Source organism: Cynara cardunculus, assembly GCF_001531365.2.
Source record: "Cynara cardunculus var. scolymus isolate 2C chromosome LG 6, CcrdV1, whole genome shotgun sequence".
In the NCBI taxonomy this organism is placed as follows: Eukaryota; Viridiplantae; Streptophyta; class Magnoliopsida; order Asterales; family Asteraceae; genus Cynara; species Cynara cardunculus.
Genome location: NC_037533.1, coordinates 17,674,849 through 17,688,656, shown reverse-complemented (window position 1 = coordinate 17,688,656; position 13,808 = coordinate 17,674,849). Strand labels below are relative to the sequence as shown.

At 34.1% G+C, this 13,808-nt stretch overlaps 2 protein-coding genes and 1 long non-coding RNA gene across 3 annotated transcripts; 2 read left to right on the top strand and 1 right to left on the bottom strand.

Moving 5' to 3' along the window:
• The first annotated feature begins 3,113 nt into the window (after positions 1-3,113).
• Positions 3,114-3,925, top strand: LOC112514896. The gene is made up of 2 exons (XR_003069442.1): positions 3,114-3,238; positions 3,578-3,925. It is a non-coding gene; the product is annotated as an uncharacterized LOC112514896 (long non-coding RNA).
• A 1,852-nt stretch (positions 3,926-5,777) lies between these two features.
• LOC112514223 (protein ULTRAPETALA 2-like) lies at positions 5,778-8,178 on the top strand. Its single transcript, XM_025120554.1, has 4 exons — positions 5,778-5,859; positions 6,903-7,112; positions 7,583-7,895; positions 7,985-8,178. The coding sequence occupies exons 1-4, from the start codon at positions 5,778-5,780 to the stop codon at positions 8,154-8,156; spliced, it is 777 nt and encodes a 258-aa protein (XP_024976322.1). The 3' UTR covers positions 8,157-8,178.
• A 133-nt stretch (positions 8,179-8,311) lies between these two features.
• On the bottom strand, positions 8,312-9,487 carry LOC112514895 (phytohormone-binding protein-like). The gene is made up of 2 exons (XM_025121525.1): positions 9,200-9,487; positions 8,312-8,736 (listed from the first exon to the last, which is right to left on the bottom strand). Exons 1-2 carry the CDS (start codon positions 9,375-9,377, stop codon positions 8,453-8,455), a joined length of 462 nt encoding a protein of 153 aa, XP_024977293.1. The 5' UTR covers positions 9,378-9,487; the 3' UTR covers positions 8,312-8,452.
• Between the last annotated feature and the right edge of the window lie 4,321 nt (positions 9,488-13,808).

Here is a 13,808-nt window from a genome sequence, read left to right as displayed (position 1 = left end):
AAAACATATTAAAAATAACATATTACAAACATATTAATAACATATTAAAAATAAATACGTTTAATTTTATAAATACGTTTAAAAATATGTTTTGTTATATATATATATATATATATGTGTGTGTGTGTGTGTGTATGTATATAAATTTATTAATTACCAAAAATTTGAAAAAAAAATATTTTTTTGCAAAGGACCGGCCGTAACCGGTTATGGGACTGGACGGCTTAACTGGTTACCGGTAAGCTTGACCGGTTATGGAGGATTTCACCGGAACCGGGACCGGTTATGGAACGTTTTTGTCTTGATCGGGACCGGCCGTAACCGGTTATGGCCCAGCCCGGGACCGATTTTTGGCCACCTCTAACGGTGGTACCATTTAACTATGCGAAAAAATTTCAAACGATGGCACCTTTGACTATAAGGAACAAATATATGAATTTTTTTTCAAACGGTGATACCATTTAACAAAGAAAATGACATTAATAGAATTCGAATTTGGGTCTGGGATGAAATAAAAGTCTTGCAAACTATATATATCAAATAAAACTCGTTCTCATTATAGTTTCAAAATACATATGGTAACACACAACATATTAATACGGTTGCACCTTTCATGAAACTAAATTTTTTACTCTTCAACAGAGGAATAATACGATGGCACGTGCCACCATATGTACCAGTATAGGTCCGTCTCTGTGATGTGGAATTTCTCCTTCATAAATTTAAATTAGAGGAAATATTGTGAAAAATGAAAAATAGAGAAAATAAATGAGAAAATATAAGAAAAGAAAAAAATAAATGAAGTATAAAATGAGAGATATTAATTATAAGGGTGGTGTCTGATTGGTTTGAGTTTGACTCCAAAGGTCAAAAGTACCAGGAGTTCATAGGTTTAAATCTAATGAGGAATAAAAATCCCTTTATGGCCACAGAGGTTCAAATACGATGATTCCGAGCTATCTGCAAAATAAAAGATATTTGGGACACAAATAAGGATATTATTTGGGGAAAATGCAACAATATGCATAAAAATTGGAATTTTGCATTGATAATTAATATTGTTCCATTTATATATAATTTTTTTATTATAATATAAAGTATTATTTTATATTCTTAAATTTCAAGTTTACAGTTTATTATATATAACATTACAAATCGACATGCTAACATACGTTATACGTAACACGTGCAAATTTCAAAATTCCTTTTACGAATTTTTTTTGCATTCCATTCTGAATTTACGATTGTTTTATTTGTTGCGTTACAGAAATACACATCTACTTAGACTTGAGATCATGTGAGACAAAATTGTTTTCGTGAGCCATGATTTTTACATTTGAAACTTCACAGCAAAACATTGTGAAAATAATCTTCATAGTGTTTTTGTTGTGAAGATTCCCTTTTTTTTTTACCTTTACAACATTTTGTTGTGAAGTTTCAGGTGTAAAAATCGTGTCTAATGAAAACAACCTTGTCTCACGTGAACCCAAATCCAACCCCATCTGGTTATTTAAAAGGTAGGAGTAAATTACAAAAACGGTTCATGTGATTTACCAAAACTCTAGATATCCTCCTTACAATTTCGAAATTATACTGATAATTACTATAGCGTTTATATTATAACGGGTTTTGTCTATATATTAAAGTTTTCCAGTTAAGTGCCCTACGGAGGGAATTTTTCATTTTGTGTCTCTCTTTTTATTTTATTTTTAATATTAACTGATATATACCGTGGATTCATAGATATGGTTAGGATCTTGTAAGACCACCATGTTTTCATGAGACGTGTGATTACGTGAGACCAGCTTGAAAACATAAAAACACTGAATGTTCACATCAAAAAACATTACGAGGGTTTTTATGTGTTTTTAGTATATCCGTAGTGTTTTTACTATAAAAGTTCAGTATTATTTCATGGTCTCACAGGTGTAACCAAAATAGACTGGTGTTGATTCGTCTGTTAAAATATATTAGAGTAGACCACAAATCTGATTCATGTGGTTTGTTGAAAATACATATTTCATTCACTATGGTTTTGAAATTACAAGATGACCATCATGGTTTGCCAAAACGTTTGGAGTTGTTCCTTCTTACTAACGACCGTTAAAAAATTACATTATACGAGGAATTTTTTTGTCTTTTATCCAATCCACATAGATCAAAATTATAAAATCGATTTTCATTGGGTAAAAGACAAAAAAAAAAATGATAAAATGACGTAAATACCCCTTATTTAGCGCAAACTTTTAGCAGTTGTTAGAAGAAAGAAAAAAATCAGGCCGTTTTTGTAAACTACAATGGTCATTTTGTAATTTTAAAACTATGGAGATAAAAAGTGATATTTTCGACAAACCATAGGGACCAAATTTTTAGTTTACTCTGACATATTGTATAAATTTTGTATTAGAATTTGACTTATATGGTGATAAATTGCATTTTTATAAAAAAAATGTTTGAATTAGTTTATAACAGTACCATACCCGATGAAACTGATGAGATACTTTTTTTTTTCCTATCGAAACACTAAAAACTCTTGTACTGAATTAGAATAAGTTAATAGGTTAGAAGAGAGTAACTTATCAAAAACTCTTTATTACCGGTGCCAAAATGGTATAAGTATTTATTTAGGGGTTGTTTGGGATTGCTTATTTAAAACACCTTATGTTTTTTGTAAAAGTGTTTATTAACTTATGTGATATCAAAATGGAGTTTTGTAAAAAGCGTTTGTATTAGCTTATAACGATAACAAAAAGCAATAAGCTGATAAGTTGTTTATTAGTGTTTGACAAATTTTTGCTTATATATGTAAAATGACCAAAAAGAAAATTTATATCAATAAGATTAATAATTAACAAACATTAATAAAACAAGGTTAAAATGATAAACTAGTAATTAACAGTTTTTCATAAGTCGGGAAGAATTAATTTATTAAATACTTCTTATTACCGGTTTGATACTGATATAAACAGTTTTATTTTTCCTCATCCAAACACTAACATTTAACTTTATGACCGGTGCAAAACTGAAATAAAAAAATAAAAAAAAACAAATCCCAAACACCTCCTTATTTTCCAAGAAGACTAAAAAAACTCGTTGTTTAACTCCTTGTTACCGATAGCGAAGAAGTTAATAAGGAATTTAAGTAGCAATCCCAAACACCCCCTAAACTGGTTGTCGAATCCATGGCTGATCCCGATTGCAGGCAGGGAGACCATACGTCGAGTTCTCACCGTCTTCGGTAAGTTCGCCGTCGATTTCTGCCGTTAATGTCCCTCGATAATTAAGGTTACATACATTATCTCCTTCATGTTACAGGATCGGAATTGCTGGTATTAATCATCAATTCCTTTCAATTATCGGTGTCGATTTTAGGTTTAGTATATGTTTTTTTTGTGGATTAGTTATTTATGAGTTTCATGCGATCAATTTGGGTCGTTTATAGGGTTGTTACGACGATTTGATTATTTTTAGGGATCGTATTTGGTTTGTGGTATAGACTCCATGATTATAAGGATAAATTAATGATACAGTTTACTGTAATTTTAACTGAATCATTCTTTTTTTGGCCACGAAGCAGCAAACCTGAACAACAATACAGTAATGATGGAGGAGATCCAGGCTCGAATGGAGAAAATGGAGGGAAATTTGCATATTATAAGGCTAGATGATGGAGATTCAATCTTATGTGACGTGGACTTAGATCCTCAGTTACCTGAACCCACAGAAAAATCAGAAACTGATATCAATAAGGTTTTTATTCTATCACGCTTATGAAGAAGAGTGCTAAATCTGTGGATTGTAAGGTAAGTATGCATTTGCCAAATAGCTATCTGCAGTTTTGTTACTGTTTTAAGTGTGGATTGAACTCTAATGCTTCTCTTTATGAATCTCTCTGCGATTTTAATTTCAGTTCACCATTTGACTATATGAGTTATGTGATTATGCTGTTATTTAGTTATTTTCTCGTGAATCAATCATGTTTCCTGTTTCCATATATCGAAATAAGTGAAAATTTTCAACCAATTTCGTGATTTTAAGACTGGGTAGTTTTCTTACCTTAATACCAGAACAGGGGATTTATCATGCAATAACTGAAGTAATTAGGAATAGTTATGCATATGCTCATGGATTTCATTATTTTGGGTGCTTCCTTGATTAAAAAACTCAAGTTGGCCATCATAAAATGCGGGCATTATTTAGTCCTTCCGCCCTAGCAACAAAATTCTCAGGACCGGCCTGGCTTCAATGACATCTTCAAAAGTTTGTTTTATAAGTCAAGATGAGAACTGTAAATATTTTGAGAACCGGTGAGCCAACTGTTCATGATGAATAATCATGAATGTTATTCATCATGCATATCATGTATTTTATGATACATTGTCATTATTGATAATTTTTGTGATGAATATCTATTACTGCATTCATCAGGAATAATACATGAATAGTTGGTTACCTATTTCCCAAAATATGAAGCCAAAAATGGCGAGATTTGATTATACCAACCATCTCCACGAGACCACTAACCAATCATTATGGAATACCCACCTTGCAAATAATCACCTTGCAAAAGAAACTAAGTAATCAATCATTCAGGAAGCAATTTTGAGACCAAAAGAAACTAAGTACACCATCTTGTAAATAAGCAATCACTCCAGAAGCTATTTCGAACTTATTAGGAATACCCATAATGCAACTACAAGTAGTAATCGACTTAGAATAGCAACCTGTAAGTTAAGTGAGACTTGTATCTCCAAAAACAGAAGAAAACTATCCCCTTTGACACATAACAACTTAGCAAAATGCCAATGAGATGGATACATTCAAGATCATAGTAAATGCCAGATTATATGCCAACGAGGAAGATTACAACATGATACTAATATGCCCAAGACGAGCATAAGTGTTATCTAAAGATATTGAACAGTCAGTTTTCAACGTTTATTCTTAGTTAAAAGTCTATATGAAGACAAGTTCACGACAATCAGATTGTCATATATTGCTCTGTCAAAGCTTGTGTTCATGTTAACGGGTTGGCGTATATGTTTCGATTTTGATGAGATGCACTTGGAATTACTTGGATGTTTATGGTATAATGAATTAATTTCGAGTTGGTGAGCATACTTTACGCCAACTAAAAGTACATTAGTTTCTTTTTATGCTACAAGTCTCGTCGAATGAATTAGTTGATGCTTCTGGTATATGTTTTCAATTTTGATCAGACGCATTTAAAAGTAACTTGGGTTGTTATTTACGGTCTGATTTTATTGATCTTGGCTTGAAAACCTATTTATTAGATTTAGACGAGCCAATCAATTTTGTACATACCATTGTGACAGTTGATGGTTCTGTAGTTGATAAATTCACGAATAGAAATGCAAATTTTGTTTCATACCTTTACAGATGTACTTTAATTGCCGATTTTGCTTAAAAAGTCATATACATTCATTTCAGTTTTACGCTTGAAAATAGTTTGTTTGACATCAAATTAAAGCATAACAACCACCAGGAAAGAAAGTAAGGGGATACTTCTTGGTGTAATTTTCATGTGTATATGTATGAGAATTTTGTATTTCCTCAATTGACCTTTCAAGTTATGATAACAAAATTGAAAATTTATGAACAAATAATTAATAAGGGGTATTATAGTCATTTACCATAAGACACCGGGGGTTACTTGAGCTGATTTGGCGAAATACCATAGGCGAAGGCGCTATAACCTAACCCTAAGAGAGGCGGGCATCTTAAGCCTAATATATCTTGTCTATAAATACCTATTTATGAGTATTGGGGCATTCATTCTTAAGCTGAAGTCCGCCGCACAGAAATACAGAATACCCACATTACGATCCATGGCGCAAGGTAAAATTTTTTTCCTTCTTTTTCTATTGAGCTATACAGAATTTGATTTTTCATATTTTGTTGCCTTGGACTCGTGCTTGTTCCAAATGTTCCTGGAAATTCTTGCTCCCAGTGGACCATTTGTATCTATATGCATCAGGATCCATTAGGTTTTGCCTCAACAAAACAAAGTTAATGTTGATGCTATATGTGCCCAATTTGATTTATGATGCATTTAAAATTGATTGAGTTGTTACTTTTGCTCCGATTCGATAGGCTTTATAACAATCGCTTTAAATTTTCACTCAATTGATTAGATCTACTTGTTGATAGTGATTTCTGTTCTAGCCAATGTGATTTTGTGATTGGTTTTATAGTTAGATTGATTCGTTACTAAAAATGTAACTATTTGTTTTGCTGTATGATAAATGTATGAATCATCGGTTCATTCGTTGGATCTTTATCGATCTAACCAGAACAATAAACTTTAAAATTACATCCAAAGTAGACACGTTTGGTTTTAGATGATATCTAGGGAAGATTTCTCAACAATCGGAAAAGGTTTTCGTCAAGAATCGGCGGGACTATATGAATTACGCTTTTTGAATCATGTCTAGGGCAAAATTAATTGCCCTGTTAGAAAGAGAGAAAATCGGTAAATATTAGCATTGCCGTTATCATTGTTACGCGATTGGTTTAACATCACAACCCTACCCTCACCCTCGGTTTCAATAATATCTAGGTACAAAAGTGAAGCCCGATGTAGCCTAACTTTCAATTTTTCAAAACTTTTATCGATCGTCTTGAAATAAAATAAATTCTTGATTGATACACTTAGATGTATGTATGCACATGTTTGACTGATGAACTATCTTACTGTTTTGAACTTATTGAAAAAACTCTGTTTGAGCTGGTTTATCGAAGAATTTTCCATCTTTTTTAATTATGCCACTTATATTTTACATAAATATATCTTACATTTTACATAAATATGTCTTATATTTTTTTAAAAAGCTACTTCAGCTGGTTTCTTGTATTCTTGATATTCTTGCATTTTGTGACAGAACTGAGTTTGGTGCTCGTCCCAGAAACCATCTTCACGCACGAAGAGTTGCGTGACTACTTGAGTCAAATCCGAGTCAGGGCACCACACTACATCGAGATAGTGTGTGGTTGCACGAGCGGCAAGTATGGAGACTCCCTCGGCCTCCTCAGGATCAGCGACGATGGCACCATCTCCGCCGTATGCCATTGTTGCAAAGAGTGCAAACAAGGCATGATAAAACTCTTGCACAACACCCACCTTTTTCTGTATAGATTTTTATAAAATATTTATATACAGCAAAACTCACACACACTCTCAACTTTATTGACCCTCAAACCCTTGACCTCGAGGGTTGTTGGGATCTAACAATAAACCAGATCCCTCTTGACTAATGACACTTTGCTGCTTTGACCTGGGATTATGTGAGACCAGGTTTTTTTTGTGAGACCCGTGAGACTACATAAATAACACTGAACCTTCACAGCAGAACACTGTGTCGGTAAACCTTCACCATGTTTTTGCTGTGAAGTTGCGGTGATTTTTGTACCTTCATAATGTTTTGTTGCGAAATGTCAGTGTTATTTTGTGTTCTCACGGGTCTCATGAAAATAGGCTGGTCTCACGTGAATCCAACCCTTGTTTCTTTTTGTATCTTTTGTGTTAAATGAACTGAATTTGGTATTTTTGGTCGATAACTAGTGTTTGATTCGCCTGTTGAGTTTGTAAAGCATGGCTCGAGAACTTCCAATGTGCCAAACTGGCGAAAGAAGGTTTGGATTCTCAATCAAAATGGTCAAAAGATCAAGATGATTGACACCAGTTTCCTTAAGTATTACTACGGAGATAACTTCCGGAGGCCGCACAATGAATCCGGTCACCGTGACCAGTTCCTGAGGTGCACCGCCTGCAATAAGGTCCGCCGGTTCGAGCTTCGGTCAAGGGAGTTATGTCGGTTCTATCACGATGCCGCAGCAAGTGGGAACCAAACTTGCTTCAGTATGATCCCGGGGAGGTAAGTCCGTCTGCTTTTGTGGTAGAGGAAAAGTCTACATACATCTTACCCCCAAATCCCGCGTTATAATTACTCTTCGTTTGGTTCAGGTGGACGTGTGAGGACCTCGAGGAGCGGATCAGCTCAAGGAGCCGCACTGGTTGCCGAAAAAACATCCGGTGCAGAGGGTGCGTGTATTGCGTCTGTTTCGGATGCCGCCTTTGTCGGTTTGAAGATTGTACCTGCCGAATGTGTGTCGACTTTTACGCAAATGTATCTTAGTCGGTTTGTGTTGTTACTAGGTTCGGGTCAGTTTCTTCCGATCTTCAAGTATCAATTTTCACTACTAGAAATTGGCATTGGATGTCGTTTATGTTTTTGTTAAGTTACGTTTATCGTAAAACGACTACTTCAATATATCGAAAGAAATATCAAGTGTTTGAATGTCATCGCGTGTTTTTTCGAGTCGTATCGAAGGAATTTGCCGTCTTCTTGTGTGTTCCTTTTATTATTTCATAGATTCCGAAACACAAAACACAACTAAAGATGCAGAAGAAGTGTTTTCGACAAGATCGAGCTTAAGAGATACCGATTGACAGATGGTTTTCGAGGCATTTGATGTAATGGAACGTCGCTTTTATAGTCTCCCCCGGAACATGAATATGTTCAGGTTTGGTCTCGTATAAAACCTGGATGTCAATCAGTGTCTCCGCTTCTCCAACCGCGGTTAACATAAAACCAGTCGTGTACGAAGAAAACCCGTGATCCAAATGCCCTCCTTCCAGTATTTCAAGAGCGATCTGATGCCGAGATTCATCGAACTCGACAATCTTCTCCCTCTGGTAGCTGCTTTTCGGTACCCCTAACACAAAAAGTCCAAGAAATCATCCCACCGAAAACCTGCTTTTCGGCTTTATACGACGTCAAATATGTCTAAGTATCCTAATAAACTGATTTATATACAGGGCTTAGGTTTACAAGAAGTGTTACGATATGTTTATATGCCGTTTTTGAGCGTCTTTAACTTCTAACAGGTGGGTTTTTACAACTGTCTGTGTGGATTAATCCGTGTGGTATGGAGTGAGAATTTTTTTGTTCGGGAGGGTCTTTTTCATATAGATGGAAGGAACATGTTTTTTAATTCGTAGGGATAGTTTTGAAAAACAAAACTTGAATTTCAGGATAAAGCTCACCCCAAAAAGCTTACTGAATAAGCCACTTTGTATACAAGTCACTACCAAACAGTCACGAAGTCCCATTAAGTTGCTAACAAAACAAAACCTATAAAACCAATTTTATTGCAGCGAGCAAGAATCAAGACTTACCGGGGTGAAATTTGAAGACCAAGATGGTTCCAAGGCGGCCATCTCCATCGAGCAACTCGACTTCCTTCACGATATCGGGTAAAACCGTGGTTGCCGTTTTCCCTATATCGATCGCCATCGCCTTCCATAAATCTCCGATGGGTATCGGAACCTTCACTTGGGCCGTATCTTCCCTCATCGATCGATCGATTCACAGATCGTGTTCTTCGTTCCTTCACCGATGGGGTCAAACTACACTTATAATAGCTAGTCAACGATCCAAGATCCCGAAATCAAGTCTAGATATATGATTAAAAAGGGTAGAATCTTTGGTTGTATATATAGGACAACAATGGCAGCAAAGCATCCCCCTTAGTTTATGGTTGAAATGACACTTCTACCCCTACTTTTTTCTTGACTGTTTTTCAGGGGCATGGGATTGGTCGAAGTGTGTGTAAGTTGGCCTTGGAGGGCGAATCTATGAAGGCTCTAGTGGGGTCACGTGCAACCGCTCTACTGATTTTCGGAAGTAGAATGTTTTTTCGGGAAGATGACCATTGTAGTTTGTAAAAAACGTCCAAATTTGGTCCCTTCAACTAAAGGGTGTAAATGAGTCGAACCGAGTCGAGTCGATTCGAATAGTAGGTTATCAAGCTTGAGTTTGACTCAAACTCAAATAACTTTTTCCATGTAGGGCTCGAGCTCGACCTAGAATAATTTTTGAATTATCGAGTTCGAGCTCAAGCACGAGCACGAGCTCGTAATTGATTAACTTGTTTATTGACTCGAGGTTGATAATTTTTATATTTTTGTTGTATAATTTATAAACATATGATCATGTTTGGATCGAAAAGTGTGTGCTCGAATGGCTCGGCTCGACTCCAAATATATAATCGACTTTTCGAATGAGTCGAGTTGAATATCAGTGCTATAAAGCTTGGGTCATAAGTTAAACGAGTTATGTTTTATGTTTGCGATCTACTCGAGCTCGAGAATTATTAAACTCGAGCTCGAATAGCTTGTTAAAAACTCGCTCGTTTACACCCCTACTTCTTTTAATAAGCGTCCTGTTAAATGAAGGATATTTACGTCATTTTATCGATCTTTTTGTCTTTTATTCAATCAAAATCATATACTCATGTGGTAAAAGACAAAAAACGTCATTTAACAGAGTTTTTGACAACCAAATTCGAACGTTTTTACAAACACGATGATCATTTTATAATTATAGGTACAAAAAGTGTTGTTTTTGACAAACCTCAAGGACCAAATTTGTAATTTAAAGTTTGAAAGGTTTAAGTCTTTGGCTGTATGTATTAAGACAAAAATGGCAGCAAAGCATCCCCTTAGTTTATTATTGATAGGAAATCCATTGTCCTATATGGTGAATATGTAGTGGTTAATTTACCGACAATAAGTTGCTGTTTGGTAGTTGTTGAATGATTTGGTGTAGAATGATTAAGTAGTCAAAATGATTAAGGGACTCTCATGATATAATGTAAAATAAAATATAATTGTTTGGTAATTGTGTACAATGAAATGATGGCTCTTAATGGTTAAGGGAGATCCAGAATACAAAATCATTCAGAGAGTTTTAGAACCATTAAGATACAAACTTTTTTTTTGCCAAACAAGATTCACCTCTTAACGATTCAGAGATTGTCTCTTAATGGAACTATTAAGAGATAAACAAACAACCCCTAAGATTTGAGTATCGATTATCAAGGGCTTTTTACCATAGGTTACTCGTTAAGGCCTCCAGTGATTTTTCCGGTTGTTCTACCAGAGTCTGTAAAATTAGTTGAGGTGTACGTAGACTGACTCGGTTGCCTATGGTTAATAAAAGAAAAAAAAAATGAATGGACACATGGTGTTTGTTTCATATATACAATACAATTAAGACGTTTTATTAGTATTTTTATATGATATTATTGAAAAAAAATGTCTTATAAAAAAATTACAAATATTTTGTTAGAACTCAATGATTATCTTAATTATATTTTAGATTTTTTATATTTAAAATGAGATTATTATCTTCTATTTGATTGTGTTTATCTACAGTTAGTTACACAAATTCAAACATTTTAATAAGTTGTACTTGCGTGCAATTTACTTATAATCTTGAATTTTAAGTAATATGCATAAATAAACAGTACTTCATGCATTAAAAATGATTTTAAGAATTTTTGTCAAATACTTTGTAACATAGTATAAATATAATAGATCCATTGGTCGAGATTTTTATTTCAAATTAAATTAAAGAAAATAAGAATCAATTTCTACTTTCATTTTCATTCCCCTTGACAAAATATCCAAAAAATGTAGTTCACACTTCACAAGTTCACATAGTGATGACCAAAAACTGGTCCCGGGCTGGGTCGGGTCGGTCCCAAGCTTTCTCATAACCGGTTTTGGTCTCGGTCGAAAATGGTAGGACCGGTCAAGGTACTTCATAATTGGTTATGGGTCTCCAGTCCCGGTCCCAACATTAAAAAATAAGATTTTTTAATTTTTTTTAATGATATATATATTTTAATACATTATAAAATTTACAAATTGGTCACTCAAATACCCTTTAAAAATACGTTTTAATATAATTAAAATTACATTGTCTTATAGAAATACATTATAAAATTATTTAAAAATATATTTATTTATAAAATTATTTGAATTTTCGGGCCAGGCCGGGCCGGTCCATAGCCAGTCCCATAACCGGTCCCGGTCTCACGAAACTACCAAAAACCCCAACCATCCCGGTTTTCGGTCCCATAATTGGTCTTTACTGATCCTTGCCGATTCCGGTCCCGGTCCGAGCCGGGCCGATTTAGCCATCACTAAGTTTCATAAATACATAAATCTCCGTTCGGCCCAACATATAGGAAACAACTTGGCCCACTAATAATAAAAAGCCCACAGGCCCATATCTTGCATTCTATTCTACCCTCGAATGGAAAGAAATAGGGGTGCTTAAAAACCCGACCAACTCGATCAATTCAACGCAAGATAATCTAATTTAAAGAAAACCCAATGTTTAATTGAGTTGTAAAATCTTCAAACTGTAGATATTTGGTTGACACTGGTTTATGGTTATTTGAACCCCACCTGACTCTGATGAACATGATACTTTTATTTCTTGAATTTAATATATTGTAAAGTCCCAATTAATATGTGTATTTTACAATTACACTGTCACATACCCTCTTCATATACATATATTTCAATCTCTTTTCCATGTCTAAATGTGAGAATAATTTGTAATATACTCAAGTAGTATGAATAATTTGTAGCAAATGACTGATCATAAAAAAATGAATTACGAGTAGAAAAAACAACATATTCAAGGTTAAGAGAATATTTTTGCTGTACTGAGGTATCAACCCAACCAACACGTACAGTTTGGTTTGGCTTGGGTTGCACTTTGGTTTGGGTTGGGTTTAGATATTTTAAACCACGAACATTAGGATGGGTTGAGTTGAGATTTTTCAAACAACAAGCATTGGGTTCAGTTGTTCAAATTCCTCAAAACATGATCCCGTGAGCACCCGTAGAGACGATGATGTAGCATAATATCATTGCCTACCTCATTAGTAAATCTATAAGCCACATCATCCGTCACGTAAGCATGGTAACTCGTTAATAATTAAACAAGTTACCCAAATACTTAAAAATTTATCATATCACATTTTAGGTATCAAACATGGGTTTTAAAAGTACGTTACCCAAGATATGAATCAAAACAAAGTATATTACATTTTCATGCAATTTACCCTTGTTTTATTACGTTCATAACAATAATAAAAGTAGGCGACAAAACCAAAATATTTATTATTTAACAGATACATTTTAAGAGGATTTTAGAATATCTCCAATAGATTCACCACAATGGAGAAAAATAAAGATTTTGAGGACTTTGGGGATGTTTTTTTTCTCCAACTGATTCTCTAAAATGGAGAAGGTAGGATAGAGAGTTGTAGAAATCTCCGATTTGAACCACAAGGATGGTGCCTGATTGGTTTGAGTTTGGCTCCAAAGGTCAAAAGTACCAGGAGGTCTAAGGTTCAAATCTAATAAGGAATAAAAATTCCCTTGTGGCCACAGAGGTTCAAATGCCGTGACTCCGAGTTATCTGCAAAACAGGTGGTCGCCCTGGGATTAGTCGACTCGCATAACGAGTTGGATATCCAGGTTAATAAAAAAAAACTCTCCAGTTTGGAGAACACCCCAGAAATTACATGAGAGGAAAATTTTATTTAATATATTTCTACCAATAAAAAAATTTGAAAATAAATATTTAGAAAGAGAAATAAAATTTTATTAGATGAAAATAAGATTTGAATAATATAATCAATGTTGTAATCTGCAAAATGAAGAATCTGTTGGAATTAAATGTATTTTTGTCTTAAAGATTTTAAAATTTTATTCACCATTTAAAAAAAAAATTAGAGAATCTGTTGAAAATACTCTTAGGCTATGCTTGGCAAAATAGTTGATAATTTAACTGGTGAACTGATCATGTTTGATAAAAACTAGTTAAGAAATGTAAAATAATCAAAAAAGACATTAAAAAATTAGTCAGTTTTATAACATTTCATAATATAATTAAAACAGATAATTAATAATATAATATTTT